Source organism: Epinephelus moara, chromosome 1 (assembly GCF_006386435.1).
Source record: "Epinephelus moara isolate mb chromosome 1, YSFRI_EMoa_1.0, whole genome shotgun sequence".
Classification (NCBI taxonomy): domain Eukaryota; kingdom Metazoa; phylum Chordata; class Actinopteri; order Perciformes; family Serranidae; genus Epinephelus; species Epinephelus moara.
In genome coordinates this window covers 21749263-21772395 of record NC_065506.1, presented here as the reverse complement: position 1 = coordinate 21772395, position 23133 = coordinate 21749263, and the positions used below count along the sequence as shown (strand labels likewise).

General features: G+C 42.8%; 1 protein-coding gene across 1 annotated transcript in view; it reads left to right on the top strand.

Moving 5' to 3' along the window:
• Window positions 1–23133, top strand: part of elp4 (elongator acetyltransferase complex subunit 4) — a 61131-nt gene that overhangs the window by 1514 nt on the left and 36484 nt on the right. The window contains exons 2-8 of the mRNA XM_050049631.1: window positions 1186–1221; window positions 7556–7677; window positions 9591–9725; window positions 11199–11335; window positions 14194–14278; window positions 17356–17544; window positions 22409–22517. Coding sequence (XP_049905588.1) covers window positions 1186–1221; window positions 7556–7677; window positions 9591–9725; window positions 11199–11335; window positions 14194–14278; window positions 17356–17544; window positions 22409–22517 — 813 coding nt within the window. The remainder of the gene's footprint in view (window positions 1–1185; window positions 1222–7555; window positions 7678–9590; window positions 9726–11198; window positions 11336–14193; window positions 14279–17355; window positions 17545–22408; window positions 22518–23133) is intronic.

Below are 23133 nucleotides of genomic sequence, written 5' to 3'. Positions count from 1 at the left end.
TACCCCGATCTATTTTATGCTTGTTCTCTGTAACATAATGGTGTTGTAATAAAGCAACAATATCCACAGAGAAGCAAGTTCTAGTAGAACCAGCTAACATTGTGGGTTGTATTGATTGAATTTCATAAAGTAGTCAGAATAATCAGAAATCATCGGAAAGCCAGGGGCGTAATGTGTGTGTGAGGGGGCCATGGCCCTTTCCTTACTTTCCACCTTCTTAGATCTGGCGCCATTGCTCAGACCACACCAATCTTTAAACTTAGCCTGTGTGATCCTACACACATAAATAGACTCACAAGGTGAAAACAAAGCCAGTCCTACTGTCGGAGCTGGTAATAATAAATTCTTGCAAAAACCAGTGTGGAAACGTGTGAGGCGCCTCTTCAGTAGGCCTTTTTCATAGGAGACATTTTGATATCATGCCACAGAAGGAATAGCACCGATGTAAATAACAAAATAAATGATTTGAGGTTAATGCTCATTTAGCCACTTCGGTTTCAAGTGGTTCACGGTTATTTAAAGAGCGCTCCACACCAAAATGAAAGCTATGATGACAAAGATTTGAGCATCCACACTGAGAACGATAACTATGGTAACAATAGTAATAATTATGTGAGCATGGTGAACGATAATGTTCTGTAAACAGTGGCGCCAAGCGTGCGCTTAACACTTCAGCTGTGACAGATGCTTAGAAAATGGATATTGATGAGCTGTTACTACTCCACAACAAAAAACTTGCCACTGATTCTGAGGATGAGCCCCATTGCATCCCAGATGTCCTACTTTCTGATAGCATCTTTATAAAGACAATTAGTTTTATCAAATGGATGTGTTTTATTTTAACCTCAATGATGAGTCTCTTTGCAGTGTCATCAGCCATGTTGAACATTACACATGGTAACACACAAATTACACAAATCCAAATTTCAGTCGGATTTTTACTTGCTGTATGTGTTTCTGTTGTTCATCAAATTGTTCTTAAAGTGATTCTAATGATTTTGTTCTGCATTTGTTGTTATTTAAGTTGTGTGGACCCTGCTGTCCACTTGAGTTAGAACGATTTTAAAACAATATATTTTTGGTCATTGTAGTAGCTGTTGTTCTTCGTGTGGACAGCTGACTGTAATATGTGATTGATATTTATGAAAATACTAATATTGTTCCTTTTTTTGTCTTGAAAAACAGGTGGCGGGTTAGCAGTTGGAACAGTACTTCTCATAGGTGAGCCTCTCACTTGCCAAATTGAACACTGGTTTAAAGGTCCCATTAAATGGAATGATAACCTCCTTGTGACATATTTCCCAGGTCACAAGGACATAAGACAGTGAGGAATCAATTGTAAGTTCCATCCAATCAGCTGTCAGTTATGGAGACAAGGGTGTTGCATTTGGACAGAACAGCCTAAAAGTCAGGATAATTAAATATGTGTGATGACCTCATTGGTTTGACTTTTGTGTTACCTCATTAATGCAGCATGAAGTCCCCACTGAAGAGTGACTGTTTTCCATGAAATTGATATACTTGATAGCATTATCTATTATTAGTAGACACTATAACTATATATTCTGGTGAGTGATTTTGCTGATGATCTCTTAACTTTTTATCAGATGCCAAAATCTTGAGTTAAAGCTATTTATCAAGAATAGCTTTGAGCAAATAATACATGATAGCGTACACAACCTGTGCTAAATAGAGTATGCGTGACTCCATGGTTCACGATACACAACATCAGGTGACTCCAATTAGCCTTTTTGCCTTTAGGCTTCATGAGCACGTTTGATGTGTTTATCATAGTTCTTAAAGTAAAGTTTCAATACCTCAAGCCACGTCCTTTAATTTGCTCTGATGAGTCATGGAAGGTTGCGAGTAATGTTACAGTAGAAGTTGCCTTGGATGACGTCAGCGCATTGGTGTAAAAAATGATACGACATACACAATACTAGATACTTAAAGCCAGGAAGATGCATATATGCTGCTCTTGTTTGAAGCAGTACAGCCTTATTATAGCCTTATGCTTTTGGCAACTCTCTCACTCATTAAGTTGTGTAGATTTTAAATGACACTACATTAACCTAACACTGAGAATATATAGCCAAAAATCTAATGTATACCCCATACTGAATTCAGCAGCACTTTTCAGCGTGCCTCAGCTAATGATACTGTCTGTCTGTTCTCAGGCTTTTTGCGGTTAGCGTGTCACCGTCTAGCAGAATGGCAAATAGACTCATGACCTGAGGGTCTCTAGTTAGAATCCCAGGTGTTCACACGTCCACTGTGATCCTTAATTGATATGCTCATCTGCAGATGTGTTATAGAAGTTTTCGGAAGTACATTCAAAGCAAGTGGGTTTTCTAGGGACATAAATGTCTTCCCCTGTATTATTATTGTTATTATCATTCATCATAGGCTAGGCTATATGCACTAGTAGACAGTAAGGTTAAGGTATTCTTGTTTCCCCTTGAAGCTGTAATTTGTGTGTAGCAAAGGCCTATACCAACTGATGATATTGCTTTGCCCTTTAATTCACCCCCCCAATCGATGCAGGAGTCAGTGATTATACACTAATGCGTTCTTCCCTTCCATTTTGTGAATCAATGTACGGTTGGTTTCATCTGGTAATGAGAGACACAGTAAAGGTGAAATGCGTGTGTGAGCTCTCTTGTGTTTGTCTCTGAAAGAGTGGTGTGTGTGTGTGTGTGTGTGTGTGTGTGTCTGTGTGTGTGTGCGTGTGCGCACTGAGCTGTCTGTGTGTCTGTTTTGTTGTGTGGGTGGGATGGGGGGAGTTTGGAGTGTGTGTTTGTTTGTGTTTGTTTCAGGCAGTCGTCTCCTACAGTCTGCCCCTTTAGCTGTGATGGCCTGTTTGTGAGACACAGACATAAAATTATCAGACTGCCTTTGAAGTGTCTTGAGCTGTCCTTCCTGATTTGTCAACCAGAGGGGGATCAGCCCAGTATGGCTGCTGTCTGAAGATCTCTCATCTCTTGTGTTTTTCTAATAGAAGGAACAAAGCTTCCCAGCTCTTATTATGGTGACCATGTTTGGGTTCGTTTCATTAGTTTAAGTGAATGTGTTTTTTATTTAACGTACCCAAAATAATTACTGTTAAATCTGGCCTAATTGTTTTACATGTTAAATTATTTCAAAGCTTTAACGTGGACTTTGGATATGGGTTATCTTAGTTTTGAGCATAGTTTTGATTTATGACAATAATAACTATTTTTGAAAGAATTTCTATCGTAATTATCTGACAAAAAATCGGACAAACTAATGAGGTCTAATAGTCAGACAGTACAACATATTTATTTAGATGATGATTCAGGTTGCCTTCCAGAACAGGGACACAAGAGGATTGAAGCGTGTGAAAAAGATTGAAGGGGGAAAGTAAGAGAGGTGAAGAGGGCACACAAGACAACTAAAAGGCTTTTAAAAGCAACAATACCAAACGCACGTGGGACATTATGAAGGGGATGACTGGACTGTTAACCAGTCGGAAAGCATTAGTGGCAGACAATGAGGCAGAGTTTGCAAGTGACCAAGAGAATTTTTTCTCTGGGTTTGATAAAGGAATAATTGAGATCAGGTGAGGAGCACTTTTGAGTATCTAAATCAGAGGAAAGCCACAGGACCGGATAACCTCCATGCATTTAGTTTGAAAACATTTGCAGCCAAGCTTTTGGCTGTGTGGCAACCTATATATTTCAGTTTTCTATTAACACTCACATAATTCCTGAAATGTGGGAGACCTCACATTAAATGCCTCTTCCAAAAACAAGCATGTCGTAAGAAACTCGGGGATTATCGTCATGGGGAGATGACTCCTGTTATTATGAAAACATTTGAAAGAACTGTGATTCAGCAACTCACTAATGAGGCTTTCACGTAGGGACCCACATTTAGATTGAGTGCACTTGACCCCAAAGCACTGGATGGATTGCCATTTAACTTGAGTAACAGCCAGCGAGTGGAGTTGCAAAGACATTTCTCAATGACGCTGGTCTCCTGAAATCATGCCAAGCATGTGCAGATCTTATCCTATGAATTGCACAGCAACTGGTGATAATGTAGGAAGGCAGGCAAGAGGGTCGTTCTAGACATTGTCTCTAAAAATATAAACAATAGCAGGCATAATGCAAAGTGCAACTCCATTGTCTGGGCTAGGGATCTTTTGATTGGTGCTCTTTTCTACACTGTAGCGACAATATAAACAAATGGCACGTAGATGATGATGCAAGTGCACTGTGTGTGCACTATGGACGTTGATGTAAAATCGGAGCAGCGAGGGAGTTGGGGAGGGGGTAGTTGTATTTGGGCACGGTACCAATCAGTTGCACCTAATATGAAGATGCCCTATGTCTGTAGGCAGCAAACTGCACACCAGTTTGTATCACAGCACAGAAGTTGCAGTTGAAGCATTTAGACAAGCCTAAAGCTACAGCTCGGGCTCTCTATTTAGATTTTATATAAATAATCAATATTTAATCCAATTCAGCCAGAGCTTCTATTGGCAAAGATGGTTTAACTAGAGGTTAATCCTTACGTGATTCAGTGGTAATGCACATTTCTCACATATAAAATACAGATAGTTGAAGTCAAACAGACATGTTCTACTTTCATGGTTACTATCTCAGGAGTACCTCAGGGACATGTAAGCACTCCCCTTCTCTTCACACTTTACAAAGACGATTGTAAAACTGATATTCCCAGTACTTTTATATTAAAGTTTTCAGATCATACTACACTCTTGTCTTTGTTGGAGGATGAGGATGAGAATGATTTGATTGATTTGAATTCCATTTAGCTGCTTTGATTTCAGGATCCTTGTATCCTGTGTGCTTGCTGACTGCCCCTCTCACTGAAGCACTTGAACACAACAGAGCCATCATTTGTGTTTTTAGTAACACCTGTGTTTTTCCTACTATGAAAAATCAAAATGTCCGCTGTGAGAAAGGCCTATAGGCAGCACTGCATCCACTTTTTGTAATGTTTGATGAACTAAGTAGTGTTCGTAGTATGGTTTTCTTGGTTGATTGAATGTTGTGTTTTGTATTTATGTAAAATGTCTTAGGATGCAAGACACATTTCAGAAAATGGTCTGATAATAAAGTGAGATCAAATCAAGAATGTATAGCAACATGCGATGAAAAGACATAAACCCTGAAGGTACTTTATCACGATTACAATCACTTCTATAGGGGTGGGTTATATTAGGTTGCATGACAAAAGTTTAGTTCAGATCTGTGTTGTCCCACTAAAAGGAATTTCTTATGGTAGCATTAAAATAAAAAACGTAAACATAGTGAAAAGACAATAACACAACTGACGACATTTAGTGCTGGACATGCAATACACAATACAGTAAAATGAATGTTAAAACAATGACAAATTGCAATGATAACAAAAGAGATAAGAAAATAAGGAGGATTTTTTTCAGCTGTAACTTTTACATTTGCGAGAGGTGATTGTAGATAGGCTACCTAACAATTCCAAAGAGGCCAATGTGTGTGTTTAAAAACGGCATGTTTTAATGTGTCAACAGTCTTAATAATCATAACACCATGTGCCTAATAATACCAATAAACTGATCTGATAAAGAAGAACAACGGTCACAAGTTGAAGCTTAACAATAGAGATATGCCGGACATATACAGTATATAGGACTCGACAGATGCTGCTAATTGGCATTTAATGCCTTTTGTAGCAGTACTTACAATTGTGATTGATTCAGTTCAGTTCCTACAGTATATAGCAGTAATTACAATGGCTATACAGTTATTTTAAAGAACAAGTGCTTTTTCATTTTTTACCTGCTGTATGTCCTAAATGAATTTGAGCTGTTCAGTAGAAATGATATTGACCAAACATTCATACAAGGGGGAAAACACCCTGACCTAGATATTTTGTCTCCTCCCCCTGCAGCTTTAGCAGATATGATTCAGGACTCTAGCACTCCCACTCCCCTGTTTGAAGGCAAATGAGACAGAGGCGTTTCCCCCCCTTTACCAAACCTTAGTCAGAATCTGCAAAAAAAAAGAAGAAAAAATCATCCCATGACTGTCCAGAGTGACTGATCTACCTCAAAGATATGACCGTCCCCCACCCCCTGTTGCTTGTATACCCCGCCACCTCCCACCCCCTCCCTTACCCCCCGCCTCAACAGCCTAATGACTCCTGGAGGTTCCATTTGTAAGGCTCCCATAGAAACACAGCCACAATAGGCCCCATCTTGAGAGGGCCCATCTGGGAGTCTTTGTGGGGCCTGCTGAAAGCCACAAAGGCCTGCTGACCTAGAAACCCATCAATAAGAGAACAGGGAGCCCCACCGACAACAAATTGAAGAGCCATGGAATTTCCTGTGCCATCCTAAGTCCGTAGGTGAGGACATAGACCGGGAACGTGGGAGGGGGGAATTCTCTGGATGTTTGAGGATGACACGTCAGGATGTCATTCCCAAGCTGTCAGCTGTATGCCCACTACCTTAAACTGTCACTGCTGCCTTTGTCCTTGTGCCCACTGTTTGTCATTGTGTGGAGAGGCCTATGAAATCCTTACAAAATGATGATTGTGACAGGAAGCAGCAGCAGCATGCTGGGTAGAGTTATGTGCCCTGCTGGGGGGGTTCATGGTGATGATGATGCAGGCTTTTTTTTACGGGTTTGGGGTGTTGAATGACCGGGTGGCCGCTTTGTGTACAAAGAGAAAGGCTACCTTTGGGAAAGTATGTTCAATGTTTAGAATCACTTGCCCGTCCATTTAGTGTTTGAGACATCCCTTTAAATGAGACTATAATATCATCACTCCAAGTTGAGAATTACCCTCCCCACTTGTTTTTAAAGTCTCTCATATAACTTTTATATGCCTTTTAACCTACTTTTATGATAATAAATACATCTGATGTGAATGACAGTAGAAACATGATAATGAAAGGATGCCATTGCCATCAGAATCCACACAAAAAAACAGAGAGATTCAAGTAAACCAAATGTCGGGAAGCATTTTGAGGACAGGCGCTATCTTATCCTACTTCTGCCTCCTCTTGTCAGTTGTCCTGACATCTGGGGCACCTTTGCGTTCAGGGTGAGGTGTCAGGTGAGTGCTTAAGACAGGTGCCTCCCTCTCACCTCCAATGCTGGTTGGGGATATGATAGGTGGACAGGAATACTGTGAAGACCGTAACAAGAGAGCTGAAGATGTCAGCCCCACTTTGATAGTCCGGTCACATGTTTCTGTGCCATGTCGATTGCCACTTCGTCTGTTCCCTACAAAAGGTAGCCTGAATGTGGTCCTTACGTCAATTACAGTCAACAACTGTGATGAGGTCATAAACTTCTGGATCTGTGGTGTCTGAATGAATGGTCAGAATGCGACAACACCCAATGATAGTCTTGAGGTTGATATATTTTTCATAGGGAAGATGTTGTATCTATTTTATCAGTAAATAATTTCCTTAAGCCTTGTGGACACTGTTAGCAGGATGGCATTGACTGACAGAGTGTGTGTTTATAAGTATTCCACATGCACTTAAATTCTGATTGTTCTTGGCTTTTTCTTTTTTTAGAGGAGGACCGATATGATAGCTACTCTCGTATGATCTTAAAGTACTTCTTGGCAGAAGGAGTGGTGTGTCGACATGAACTGTTTGTGGCGGCAGCTCAAGATAACCCAGATGACATCCTACAGGTATGAAAGGAGGTGCCGTCTTTTCTGTAAGCTCTTAGAAATGAAATTTGTATTGTGTTTTTTTTTTTCAAGCTACAAGTCTTGACAAACCATCCACAAAGATGGCCTCAATATGTCTTCTTTAACGTCATCCCTGTACAACTGTTGTTCTGTCAAAAAGACATTTTAGAAAACTTTTGTTTACCTTTTAGTCATGAGAAGATGTTGGAAATATTCTGCCTACTTGTAGAAGTATTTTTTTGTGTCAAAATATACAAATCAGCTCCCACTGTACAGTATTCAGCCTGGTTCGATCTGGTCGGACCATGAATTAGTGGGTATTGTAGGCGCACAGCTTTCCCCAAGATGTGGCAGGGTCAGCGGGGGTATCTGAGAGGTCGAGGGTGGCATGGTTGTGGCATTGTTGAAATGTTTCCCGATGCATCACTCTGTGAAGTGGACCGAAGCTCCAGAAGCTGACTGCCACCCAGCATACAGGAGGAGGGCCTCTCTCCCACTGATTGATAGTGGGAGGGGTCACAGCCTCACCCTCTCTTTACATATCAAAGGGTTATTAAGAGAGGGGGACTCCCAGTGGGGATATATCACATCATTTAGTGTTTTCACAGCTACATTCACAGCATGCTAATCTTCAGATACTGAGGTTGTACTTTTTGCATTATGTTAACATGCACCCAAGAAACAAGCTTATCGGCAGAAATCAAGTTAATGCAGACACTTTCACATGCGCTGCAATACCTCAGGCACTTATGAACCCATGTTTACTTGCATCAGCTAATCAGTCAGATTTCCCACCCACCCATACCATGTTTTTGAATCAGAGCTAGCAAGATTTTTTTCATTTTGTTGGGAATAAATTACTGCACAGTGAAAGAACGGGCTGTCTCTCAAGAAATCTCACAGTTTTTCTCACTATGTGCATCAGTCTGAATTAACAGTCTGCTGTTTAGCTTTGGCAAGTAAGTCTGATTTTAGTTTCAGTCTAGTTAGACTTTGGATCTTATTGTATTTAATACAAGGAAACACTACTACAATGATCATTCATCCCTCCGCACTGCTGCCACAGCAGTATTTTTCCTCTGTAAAGGTTTTGTTGTCATATGCATGTGCTTTTTTAAAAAACCCATTAAAATCCCAGTTAAGTTTCTACGTGACCAAGAAATCAAGATTCTCCAGGAAAAATCTCACAGTTTTATCTTGTTTCAACACAATTAAAGAAACCAGGTTTGTTTTTCGTTTACATAACAGTCAAGAAATTATGTTACTGTTGAAAGCCGGCACTTAAGTGCATGCACATAATGCACTGTTAGAGAAGACTGTACTGTCTTGTCACACTGTGACAAGTCATATAACAACAGTGACAAGTCATATAACACATAGGCTGTAGAAATAATGGACATAGCCACCGCGACATCACCCAAAGGTGATTTGAAGCCTGGAGTTCAGCATATCAGATGTCGCCATCTTGTTTTTTGGAGCCAGAATTGACCATAGTTGGACAAGAGGCTGGAGCTGTGAAGGACTGAGGGGTGGGTCTGACTGAGAAGCCGAGGACACTACAGGCAGACAGCTTGTCACTCAGTGCGGCCCGCCCTTAATTATGCGTAAGTTAAAGCCTTAATAAAATTCAAATGGGCGAGTTATAGAAAGAATAAGCCTCAGTACAGCTGTCATGAACAGTAAAATAAGCTGTACCAGGCTGTAAACATGTTAACTGTAAAGTTGGGCATTTTAACATGGGGGTCCATGGTGATTGACTGGCTTCTGGAGCCAGCCTCAAGTGGCCATTGAAAGAAATGCAGTTTGCGGTTGCTGCTTGGTATTTTATAACAATAAGAGTAATTAAAATGTCTTCGGACCATTCACAATCAGCACATTTTAACTTATTATATTAATTGTATCATTTTGTGTAGGAACTCCCGGCTCCCATCTTGGACGATGTTGCTATCCACAAACCAGTGGAGCAGCCCAGGCTGTCATGTGAACCTCAAGACAGTTTGGATGCCATGAAGATTGCCTGGCGCTATCAGAATCTTCCAAAAGTACAGGTAATCGGGTGACCAAATTACAGTTTATATTGACTGTTATTAGCATGATGGCAGCGTATTTAGACTAGAATATACTGCAGGATATACAGAGCTTTATAATCAGACTACTTTTATTAAAAGTTCAACATGTATATCCGCTATTGATTTTATGAGAAAGAACAGCACTGGCTCTCTGGTCTTAGTGGTTTGGCAATTGTCTCTACCACTAAATCCATCAGCTTCTAAACTCCTTTGTGGAGTGAATGAGGCCTCAGCCTCTCCTTTCAGAGCTGGACCAGATTACTCACACTTAGCTGGCAATAGGTAGGCTTTTCACTGGTCTCCAACTCACATATACACACACATACACACACGTCTGCACCCCTGCTTAGCCTGGGAAACAAGGGTACTTTGCAGCCTGTGCATTGACATGTCTGCTCGCTCAACCCTATGACCCAGACCTGCACCTCTGTCTTCCCCCAAATCCCTGCCTTTCCCCCTGCTAGGGTCGGCAGCCCTACACTCTTTCTTCCGCTTTGAGGAGAGGTGACCCTCCCCTTCTACTTCTCTGCAGTCTCCCCCCTTCAGTCTATAATCCATATCGCTATGTGGATTAACAGCACACAGTGTGTCCCTGGGGATCCTCTCCCTCTTTCTCTCTCCCTGGAAACTTCTTTATATCTGTGTCCTTTCCTCACCTCTCCCCCTTCCCCTGTAAAATCGTCTTTACAAACCACTAGTAAGCCCCACCAGAGGATTTGCATCCCAAATTCACCCCCAGAGTCAACGCTTACTTTCCCCTTACACACACCTCTCCTGGCATAGCCCACTGTGTCGCTCTCCCGATGAAGACATCAGATCAAAGGTGAGGCCGTCAGGGCGGGGATAGAACGCTAAGCGGGTTGCCTAGCTCACAAAGAGAAGATGAGCCCCTGACCCCCCTGCCCTGCTGACCCCCTCGTCCCGCCAGGAGAGGGACACACCGGGGGCCCTAATCCAGATTAGGAGTAGATTAAGGGCCCCTCCAACAATGGAATCCCTGGTTTCACTGAGAGAGAAGAGCTAAAACTCTCTCTTTCAGCTGCAGGAAAACATCCGCCTTCCCCTGCGTCCCTGACACGTTTGCTTTCACAGCCAGAAGTGGACATTTATGTGAAGAAATGATTAAGAGCGTGGTCGTAGTGGTTATTTAACTTCTCTGCTTTAGGAATGTTGAGGAATGACCCATAAACAATGCAATTGCATTACCATAGTATAGTGAAGCACACTCATTTAACATAGTAGAAAGACAAATAAGATTAATTTTCTTTATGAGTTGTTTTATTGTTAGCGGAAATTAGTTAAATGCACACAATCAGTTTGTTGTAAGTGGACTAAAGCAAGCAGTATCTTCACACACGGATGATTTCAGATTCACACAATGCTTTTTAATTAAACATATTTTTGGTTTTTATATACTTTAACATGAGTTTGACCTGTTGACCTCCTCCTTAGACTGCCCTGGCATCCTCATCCCGGTTCGGACACTATTATGACGTCTCCAAGACGATGGAGCCAGAAATTCGCCAGGCAGCCAAGTGCCACCGCTTCTACCTTCCAGAACATCCCACCCAGTCATCACCCACACACAGGTAAAACGACAAGACATCATCCACAGAACGCATGGAAACCAATGAGACACCATCCACAGAACACAGGCACACAAACACGACATCATCCACAAAACACAGTTACACAAATAAGACATCTTCAACAGAACACAGGTAAGCAAACATGGCATCGTTCACAGAATACAGGTAAACCAACAATGCAGATAGACCAACATAATTTAAGGAGAGCATACTGTATAAGCCCTGCAACCAGCGTGTGCGTTAAAGAAAAGTCAACCTGAGAGGACGTAACTCAAATTCAGTGCTTCCTTGTATCATGTAGAGCACTGTGATACTCATTCATAAGAATTTATTAAACTGTGTGGCTGCAACTGATCAATTCATCATTTTACATTTCTAAATTAATTGTGTGTCAAGAAAGAAAAGCCCATTACGTAGAAACAAGAGCCCAGGTTGACATATTTAGATCTTTTGTTTAGTGTGACAAACAGTCCTAAAAGCAAAGATATTCCATTTACCTTGATATAAAACAGAAAAAACAGGAAATACTTACATTTCAGAAGCTGGAACAGGTTAATGTGTAACGTTTCTGCTTGAAAAATGACTGAAACGATTTAATAGTTATCAAAATAGTTGCTAATTAATTTTCTATATATCAGCGAATCAATCAATTAATTGTTTCAGCTCCAATAAAGTACAGTACACTTAGTTTGGTATAAATAGTCATTGAGATCTATTACCTTGCTCAAAGATATAAATGAATATTAATCAGTTTAGGTGACATTTAAACATCCATGGTTTCATCATATTTGAATGAAATGTCTTATTTCAACAAAACAGTGTTGTTTTTTAAATACATTTTGAAAGCTCAGTGTTTTTACACTTTAAACAGCTGATATAAATCCTCTCTTCCGAGAAGCTTGCCATTGGCCTAAGACATTCAGCCTCTTGGAAAGGTTGTGTATGTCTATTCAAATAAGGGTCTTGTTTGCTCAGCGTCTGTTTGATTTCTCCTGCGTTGAGTGTATTTAGGGTTCAGAGGTCATGCAGGCTCTTTACTCAGAGAGTGCTGTTGAACACACAAGGGCACACGAAGGCACACTCGCACACACTGGGTAAATACAGCAATCTGGAGCACAGAGGATGTGGAGGAGGCTTTATAGAATCCCTCTTCCTTTATTTTGGCAAACAGAAACTGTTTAACGGAGCTCTCATGCAAACACATTAGATGTTGTGGATATACAGTTTAAAGTGTGCATTTTCACAAGTGTGGATCGTGAAGTCGACTGTATTTGCTTTTTTTTTTCCATTACAAAATATCCATTCAAAACCTAATAATATCTAATAGCTAACAAATTTAATATCTTCTCTATTGATGTTTTCAGTGTTGTGTGGCAGTGCAGTGAGTAAGAGTGACATGGTGGTATTGTTGTGCCGTTGTGGCGCCTGAATGGGTCATAGATCTTACAGACATTTTGACAGCAGGAAACTACACCTGCACCGCACCATTGTGCCCCCCAATACTGACACACATACGTACACGCGCACACACACTCAGCATATTGCACACGCACATGTACTACACAAACTCCGAAGCAAGCTACTCCCCCTTGCACGTGTCCACAGCCCCATGTTGATACCCTAGCTGTTAAATTGCTCCGTTTCACTTGAAGGCATAATTGGCACAAATTGCTCTCTAGGTGATACAGATCCTGTTGTTTAAGACCAAGCATCCCCCTTCTCTCCTCCTTTCTTCCCTCACTGAAAGAGGAACACCGAGATAAAGAAGCTTCCCCGTGTATGATCCTAATTAGCCGACGCACTAGCCCCTGTAGCTAAGCACCTAGACCTTTTTGGTACCTGAATGAAGGGTGCTCAGTAGGGGTAGCTAAAACACAATGGCGTCCCACACAATGGCTGCCAACCAGAGGCAACCTCCCGCTCAACTGCGTGTCAAACCATCCCAGCCCCCTACCTCAGAGCAGGGGCATGGGCAGAGAGGCCAAGGAGGGTAGGTGTCCCTCTTTCACCAAACCAGCTCTATCATTAGCCCCAGCGGGGTCAGGAGGCACCATTGTTGGGCTGAATAACTGAAATAGAGTACATGGATGTATTTGGCGCAAGTGTAATCAACACGAGTGTGTATTACTGTTCTTTATGCAGGGCTATTGGCGTGTGACCAATCTATGTGTATCAGCTTTTGTAGCCTGCAGGTCGAATTGACAACTGACATAGCAACCCACTGTGACTCACTGCAGAGTGGTCATTATAATGGTGGGGCGTTCTGGGGGACCTGTGTAAAAAGATGGGGTTAACATTCCTATTGGCCATCCTATAAGCACATGGTGGGCTCAGCAGTAATCCATCCCTTGACTGTTGCTAAATGTTGCTCTGATGGTACTGTATGGCCTTTGTCAGTAGTGCACATCTTACCCCTGATTAAACACCAAAATGCTGTTCCCTGTTAATTTTAGATATCAGCCCATTAATTCCCCCCCTCCTTCTCACTTATCGTCTTTGTTGTGTGTATGTTTGTGCATATGCACCTCTCATCTGACTGTTTGTCTGTCTGTCTCGGCACAATCAGATCCTCGGGGAGCTGACAGAGAACCAGTCATGTTGTAATTTAATCAACCAAATAAATTAATTGGATCTCTTGATATGGATCATCTGTCTGCTTCAGTGGCTCCAGAAAAGCACAGTCAGGAGGAACATGCTGCAGTCATAGAGGATTAAGCTACTGCGGTGAAAGGCTTGGCCCAGTTTTATCAAAATGGTTTCAATTACAGTTTACACGTCCTAAGTAACCCCTTTGTGTTCTCTTTCTGGTTGTCTCCTCCACTACGTCCACTCTCTCCTCTGTCCTGTGCTCTTTACAGTACCATGCTCGAGTCCTACTCTGCGTTGCTGAAGTCACTTCAAGAGGTCATTAAGAGAGAGGGCTTTGAAGTAGCAGCCCCCATGGTAAGAGCCAGAAGTAAATGACTGCTTTTCTGCCTATTTTCAACCTATATAAAATGTGAATCTCCAATTTGTCAAACCTTTTTAAGCAAATCAACACATCCTTTCACAGCAATCACACTTGGACTGTATGTGTTTACATTTGCAACTAGAGATGTTCCTATAAAAAATGTTTTCTACCAGTACTGATTTCAGTACCTGAACTTGCATAACGGCTGATACCGAGTACAGATTCAATACCGTAGTGTTAAAATAATGAACAGCTGTATACTACCAACCCTGTATGGCTGTGAAAGGATTGTTATCACTGTTGTATTGCATGGCTCAAGTTTAACCCTTCGTAAACACGACAAAATATTGCCAAATTGCTGACATTTTGCTAACAGCTAACATTTCACTATGTACTGCAAATCAGCGGCAGATGCCAGTGCCTGCACAGCGCAACTTGCTGTGTAGGCTACGAGGATTTGATTTGTGGGAAAACTGCCATTTTATGCGGGTGTGAAACTACCTTAAAGTTTATTAATAAAGTTGGTATCTGATCAGTGCATAGACTTGTGTACTCACTGACACCCTATCAAGCATTACAGGCAGTATTGGAGGCATTTTTGATACTGATATCAGTATAGAAACAACTCTGATTGCAATTAAAATGGCGGGCAAATCTGCTCTCATCACCCATTTAACTAGTGGAGTTAGAGTGGAGGGTTGAAAATGCCCAGTGTCCCAGTGTTTGTGGATTTGTTTTTTGTTTTGGCTCTCTGTTTGACAAAAAACATTGCTGAAATGCAGTAGGCATGTAGTAAGCTGCCGCAAGCGGTGATGCAACACAAAAGGCAGGTGTGCATTTTTCCTTTTCATTCACCAAATGTCATTAGAGGTGAACTCTTTGACTGGCTAGTGCTTACGTGTTTGTGTTGCAAAATGTGTGCTTGTAGCCCCACTCATGAGCCCAGACAAACAATTGTGCTTTTAAATATTTATGTGTGATATGCATCAGAGGAGCATTTTTAAAAGAGCGATACTAGCTCGGCATCTGTGACCCCGAGCTCTTCTGTCACATTCCAACCACCACTTCTCTGGAGTCTGTTCACCTCTCTGTCACCTGCTCGGGCTGGCCTCACCTGTGTGTCCCAGCTGTGTGTGTCTTACCTTTGACACACATCTTTTTAATAATCATCGGCCCTCTACAGAATGCCAGAAACATCCATGGCCGCGTCTGTTTCCCACAGGACCTGGTGTAATCCTCTTAACACTGTGATGTGCCTGTATATATGTATATATACAGTGTAGGTGTGTGTGTGCGCGCGTGTGTGTCTGTGTGTGTCTGTGTGCGCGCACCTCCCGCGCCTTATTCACCTACTTTCGTTGACCCCTCTGCTCGTCACCTGGAGCCACCTCTCCCCCTGTCAGTCACACACAGGATTTACCTCCAGTACCCCCCACCCTCCCTCCCCAAGCGCTGTCACTCACACGCCAGATTAACTGCTGACATCATTAAAGCAGTGTGGCCGCCTGACATGCTGTTGGCACAGTCCAGGAATGCAGACCGGCACAGAGCGGCATGGGCACTGGCACAAGAATGCCCAGTATGGGTGATAGTCAGTGTGCGCGCGTTTATATGTTTATTTGTTCACCTGCCATCATGCACTGTTAACATGATGCAGATTTCATATAAACTGTGTTATGTAAATAACCGATTAGAACAAGGATTAATCCCCCAAAGCTTATTTTTTTGAAGTCCTCTAAGATGACTGGGACAGGGGTAGCAGCAGGACTATGAGTCTCTGCAGAGATTGGCTGGTGATTAGGTTGTGGTCCCAGGCTGGCTGTAGTCTATATGGCTGGCCTCGGGTCCTTGGCTGGACTCAACTGGCACTGTTCCCTGATTTTTCTATAGGCTAAACTATAGGAGTTAAGTTTGGCCTCTCTTCTTGATGCCACAGCAACAGTCGTGTTCCCCCCTGCTGGGCTGCAGACATAGAAAGAGAATTCTAATTCTGTGGCCCCCAAGACCTGCGTAGGCAAAGCCTGTTAAACAAAGAAAGGGCATATCTAATAATGACAAAGGCACACACAAACACACAACACTAATACGCAAATATAAGGTATAGAGATGCAGCACTGATGTTGAATGCTGTAGAGGAGGATGGATGTAAAGTCCAGTGTGAGAGTTGTCCTTTGGGAAACTATGAGCCAACTGTGAAAAACTCCCAGAAACAATGGGGTTTATTTTTCTTAGATGCCTGTGATTCTGATCCAGGTCCAAACGAAGCTTAGGTCATACTGTTGGGAGAGGAAACGATGGGGAGTGGGGTAGAGGAGATTTTGGGAGGGTTGAGATAATGGAAGGGGAGGGATAAATGAGAGGAAAGGTTGGGGGGAGAAAAAAAGGAAAAAGTGAGCAGATTTTAGGCCAGAGCTTTGTTAATCACTCTTGGCTCTCACCTCAGTAATCAGGAGCCATCCTGAAGAAACCCCAAATAAAAGGCAATTGTAGTAAAGGTTAAAAACCTCTCACAGCTTGGACAGGCTCCTCCATTCTCTCACTTTCAGTGATATATATCCCACCACTGTTTGGCCACTTTTTCTTCGTGAGAGTGGGTTACTGTTGATCTCTTGTGGTGGGGAGGTGGGGAGGGGGGTTTCAAGGGAAGGCACTCCACCCTTACCCAGGCCCCCTTGGCTGCAGAGCATCACTGTTGTGCCAAGAATGTGCTGGGGTTTCTGGGTGGCGGCCATATTGGAAGCCTGTCTGACAGGTCCATTGTGCGTGTGTCAGATGGCCTCTGTGATTGGGCAGTTGTGTCCAGTCACGTTTGGGCACTGTGTTCCGATCGTCTGTGCTGGTGAGCAGACTGTCCAGTCGCTCTCTCCCAGAGTTTGGGAATACTTCCCAAAACAATCCAAAAGCAGCAATTTGTTAATCTTCAGATGCACCGGAAGAACTTAAAATCAAATAAAACTGTGTTACTGCGTTAGTGTGTGTGTGTGTGTGTGTGTGTGTGTGTATGACTTTTTGTACACATTTTCTTTTAAGTATTTCTAAACCCCTTCTTCGTGCTTGTTTTCTCTTATAGTCAAAGTCACGTAACATCCTGCGAATTGGGCTCCACTCTCTTGGCTCAGCTCTGTGGGGTGATGACCTGTGTTGCCGTGACAACCCTAGAAATGGCCACGCCCTCACTACCTTTCTCTATGGACTGCGTGCTTTACTGAGGTCATCGCTGTCAGTCGCAGTAGTTACTGTGCCTTCACATCTCATCCAGGTAAGGGAGTTTTTGACACGAGAACAATGCGGCACAATTAATAAACATCAGAATACAGCTTATATTATTCGTTTATACTTGCTGACCTAATTTAAAACATATATATACACTTTTTATGCAAGTTTTAAGTAGTCGAGAACAGTTTATGAGTTTCTGAGATGAGTTATACTGCACCAATACCATGACATGGACAGTTTGCAAGTCATAACTACAGTGGGTTCTGCTTTATTCTTCTTCACCTCTTTGTCTTTGCTCCTCCGTTGTGTCCTAAACCACTTACCTTAAATTGCCACTGGAGGGATAAATTGCGTGCCTAAGTTGAATTGACTTGAATTTACAGATAATAGATAGTTAGGATTTTTGGTGCGTGGGTTGATGTTTGGCCCATGTGCTCCTTCTTTGTCTTGTTCATTAATGGGGAACAAAGTTTGAGGTCTTTTGTAGTGGGGCCTCCTCTTGACCCTGTGGTCCAGTGTCACCCTGGTATGACTCAGGCCTGTGCGGGGGCCTCTTCCTCACGCATCGCTCCCCCAACAGACCCAGTCGAGTGCACACTTCATTCAAAGGCCTCTAAGTCTGTTTGTTTGTTTGGGCTTTTAATTACTTGAAGCTGTACACAATGAGAGTGTGTGCCTGTGTATGCATTTTATTCTCTTACAAATATCCCTTTATGTAGTTGTGTGTCTCTGGCTGTGTTGGTGTGTGTATGTGTGTGTGTTTGGGGTGGGGGGAGTGTATGAGTCCGCGTGCATGCGTCTGTGTACAGTCTGGCCTCTCAGTGTGAAGGTGGAGTCATCTGCTGAGGCATATGGCAAACCACAGCCCTCCCCCAGACAGTCGACCATAGAAGCACACTCACCAGAAAAGCCATCTGAGACTTTCTACTAAAATGTTTTATCTCACTTACACTTAAAACATCCTACTTCCTTATAGTCCTCATTCACAAAAGCGTGGAAGCCGCATTGTCCCTGATCCTTTTTTACAAAGATATAGGTCAGTGCTTAACTTTCAGAACAGCTGTGTTGTCACAACATGCTCTGGCTCCAAGCCTATATACTCAGTGCACAGCGGCCTTGGCCTAGTCAAAAAAGGTAGAGTGGCTAACTAGCAGATGTCAGCTGTGGTGGGAGCGGTCCCCCTGTCCTTCTCTGGCCTGGCCTCCAAACCCTTAATCTGTCCCTCCTCCTTCTCCACCCTGGGGAGCGAAGTGAATGAGCGGGGGAAGAAAAGGAGAGGGGGAAATTTTGGACTGAATCAGGTGTTGGGTGACGAAGCCAACATGGAGGTAATGAGAGGCTGTTAAGATGGGCATCTATGAAATGACCTTGTGATTAGTTTAATCACACTTGGTGTTGTTGTCATGAAAAAGATTCTAATTGATCAGCTGAGGTCACCAAGGTGTGCATGCTGCTCATTTTAAGTTAATAACAACAGTGCGGCCGGTATATTAAGAACGGACATGTTAGCGGAGCCTCTTTCTGCCAGCGCCTTTGCTTAGATAATTAGCTTAGTTAACTGAGTGTGGCCTTTGGAAGACTGTCTAGACTAGTAGCAGTGGGCTAGCTGGCCGAGACCATACTGGACTCTCCATCCATTATTGAGCAGCTTGGGAAGTTGAGCAACTCACTGAAAGCCTCCTCACAGCAGCCCAGTGCCACAGTCCATCTGAAACATTAATTAGGCTTGTCCTAGCTCCGTCCTCCTCCATCATACTATCTCCTGTCACCATACACATCCCAACATGTAAACACACACAAACACAAATTACACAGTCCTCCCTAAAATTTAACCATATACACCTCACCTGCTGCTCAGACTAAGTGGTGTCCTGACCTATGCAAATATTTAGACTCAGGGTTTGCACTGGTCAGGCAGAGTTAGCATGGTAGTGGGCCTACAACACTTCCACTTCTCTTTAATACTCTACTGAAATATACCATCAATATCCAGTCGACTTTCCGTTTACTTTTATTCATTTCAGTTTAGAGTGTAAAATGATAATTTACATTATCAATTAATCTTCAGATTCTTTTATTGATTAATCAGTTAATCTCACACCTGCTTTCTTCAGTTTATTTTCTTCCTTGGTGCAGTTTGTTTGAGCAGGTGTGAACGCAGTAATCACTGCGATCACATGAGAGAGGAGGTGGTCTCGGTCCGGTCCCAAATGAGCTCTGGAGCAGTTTGTTTGTGGTGGGAACGTGATGTGACCTCGGTCTCTGACCCAACCACCAGGTGTACTCTGCAAGTTTGAGCTTAAACGGCTCCTGTAGCCAGGTGTGCTTTGCATTCTAGGATGCGGCAGAGCACGCTAACTGTAGCTGCTTGCATAGTAGCAGTAGCTCCCTTGTTTGTTAGTCGTCTGAAGGCAGCACATCTTCTGTGCAAAGTGTGAAGCAGTGTAGTGTTTTCAAGATGTTTCATTGAAATGCATTTGGCATTCTGCTGGTATAGTTTCTCTGGTATATTGCCCAGATAATTACCATGGTTATGAGCAAATGCCAACTTCATGTTTAATTACATAGCAATATTTCTCTTATTAACAGAGGTAAGTGCACGAGTCCAGAACACAAGAGCTTCTTCCTGTATTTACTGTCTTGCTCCCACCTCAGACGCATCTGACCAGTAAGCAAAGTGAATGTTCTCATGTGGTTTGAGGTGATGCATTTTGGTTTGCTCGCATTTTTCTCTGTATGAAAAGAAACGGAACCAAGGGTAAAGCACTCTAAGTTGGTAAAACTCATCAATAGATTTGGACTAGAGCAAACAAATAATAGGTGTGAAAATGCCATAAGTCTATGAAATATCCAAAAAGTTTGATGTGCATCAGTCCAAAACCCAAAGATATTTCATTTACTTTCACACATAACAAAGATAAGCAGCAAATCCTTTAATTTGTAAAGCCAAATCAAATGTTGGTGGCATGGTATTTTGTTTAAAATATTATTAAAATTATTAATCAGTCATAACATGAAATACAAACTTGAACGGCATTTTATAAAATCAAATTATTAAATTAAATTCCTAAATACTAGGTTGACCTTATTGGCTAATTAGCTAATGTAACTGAGTGGCTGTTAATTTCAATTTACCAACAGTACTTTTTCTTAATATGTCTTTTAATATTATGAATTGTGAAATCGTTTTTAAACCAGGTTTTGAACCAAGGCATATAACCATATAAGCATGTTGGTAAATATACCTGTCGTATCAGTTAGATGTTTTTAATGGAGAAACTGTGCCAGTGTTCCTATTTGAAATCACATTTTTATAGAAACTCATGTGTCTATTTCTAGCCTCAGAAGTGATGTGCATATATTTTGTCTCATATATAGACTCTACTCTCCCGAGACGTTAGACAGACTGAAAGGCATCTGCCTCCCTCAGAGTTATGTATTGAATTTTGGGTATATTCTGCACATAGCATACACACATTTTCAAGTAAGAATACACAAGTACAGACAGCCATACAGCCGAACAAAACCAACTGAGCCTAACAACTGTGATAAAATTGGGGTTCATCAGTGACTGGTTACATGAAAGAACTGTGGTTTACTTAGTCAGGTTAAAATACTGCATGTTAAATGAACGCTGGGCTCTCCCTATGACCTGTCAGTGAGTGACTGTCAGCTGTGGCTCAGGGTGTTCGTGGGATTTACACTGATGGAATCTGAGCTAATTTAGCCAGCATAGACTTTCACTGCTGAACTCAAGCGACTCCTGTTTGAGCCCCTCATCTATTATAAATAAGATTAAAAAAAAAAAGATGTCCACCTCCTAAAACTCGAGGAGCTGTGGAGCACGTGCTTGTCTTACTGACGTCATTCCGCCCTTCTGCCACTGTACTGAGCAGCTCTGTGTGGACACTTTGGATTCCTCTGACTTTGAAACTTCTGAGCGTTTGCCAAAGAGACTCATCTTTGTATTTAAGTAAGCACAGAAGAATTATTATGGCCTAACAGACTAGCACAGATAAAGTTTTAGCAGACCCTCTCACTCGCACAGACACTATTGGCCTTACTGTACCATTAGTGTTGTGAATAATTTGTTGTAGCCAAACTCTTACACTGGCTTTAATTGCTGCTTTTCAGTGACCTCAGATACCCTGTAAGTGCTGGTGGTCCTGACTGGTGGGATATGCATACTTTAAAAGTAGGACAAAAATGAAAAGGAAGAAGAAAGAGTGGGGAAAAGACATGAAGGCATGAAAACTGCATTAGGCGGTGGCAGCCAACACAGAGAGAAGGATGTGAATGATTCAAGAGGCAAAGGGATTAATAATGCAGGACTCCCTCTTTCCCTCCATCCCAGTGTCCCTCTCTCTCCCCCCTCCTCTCCCTTTACCCTCTGCCTCCACCCTTTTGTATACTTCGCCTTCATTCTTGCTATCTACTGTATTCGCCCCTGATGTGTCCTCTTTGTTGTCAAGTCACTGACCTAACCAGTAGGGGGAGCTCTCCCCATCGAGCCTCTGCTGCTCTCTCCCTTTTCACCTCTGTCCTCCCCTGCTGTGTGCAGGTTTGAGAGTGTGCACCAACTGGGAGCCTTTTTGTAAAAGTTGTTTCAAATATTTTCAGTGTGTTGCCATTGACTTTTCCCATGCCGCCCTTTTTAGATGTATGCCTGATGTAAATTGTATGTCCATTTGCTTGCCCTGACATCACCTGTGTAACCCCTATCGGGGTTCTTTCCCCTCTATACCTCATCACCCTCACCTAAGCCATGGGCAGAAATGACCTGGCCACGGGACATGATGACCTAATTTAATTGCAACACTGATGGCCCGTCAGGAGGCTTTTAATTACCTGCTCATGTTTCTCTCTCTGTCTCTCCCTCCCTCTCTCTCCCTCTCTGGACCCTACAGGACAGAGCTCTAATGGGCAGCATAACCAGGCTATGTGACAATGCCATAGCCCTGGAATCATTCAAAGGCTCTGAGAGAGAGACCAACCCACTCTACAAAGATTACCATGGTAAGAACACACACACTCGCTTATCTTTCTGTTTCTTTTCCATCAAATACACACACATATACACACAAGCAGTGCATTAAGGCTGGGGCTAGGCTGTGGATGGAGGCAGGGCAGCCCCCTTGCAGGCCAGGCTGTCAGTGCGTGTTAGTGTGCTGCTGCTCAATCAGACGTGCTCCTCAGTAGACAGGCCGGGGGGGATTCAGCTGCCACGCTGTACCCCCTCTCCCTCGCACCCTCACCCCCTCCATCCCTGCCTCCCCCCCTCCAGCAGAGCCTCTCTCCCTTCTCTCCCTCTCGCCTCGCCCCCTCTCCATCCCCAGTCCCATACCCCTGAGGCTCTGGAGCAGAGCAAACCAACACTGGGGAATCGATATTCTCACCATCACTCTCTCTTCCTCTCTGCCTCTATCTCTCCATCCCTCGCTCAATGTCTCCATGGCCAGCATGCTCTGCTAATAAATGGAGGGCAAGGCTTTCAGTAGGAGAAGAGGACACCAGTAAGGGACGGTCGGAGAGACGGAAATGAAGAAGGAGGTGGGGAGTGGGGACACAGTTTGTCTCTGCTCTTGGTCCTCACCATCACTTTTCCTCTATGGTTTTACCATTCCTTCTTTCT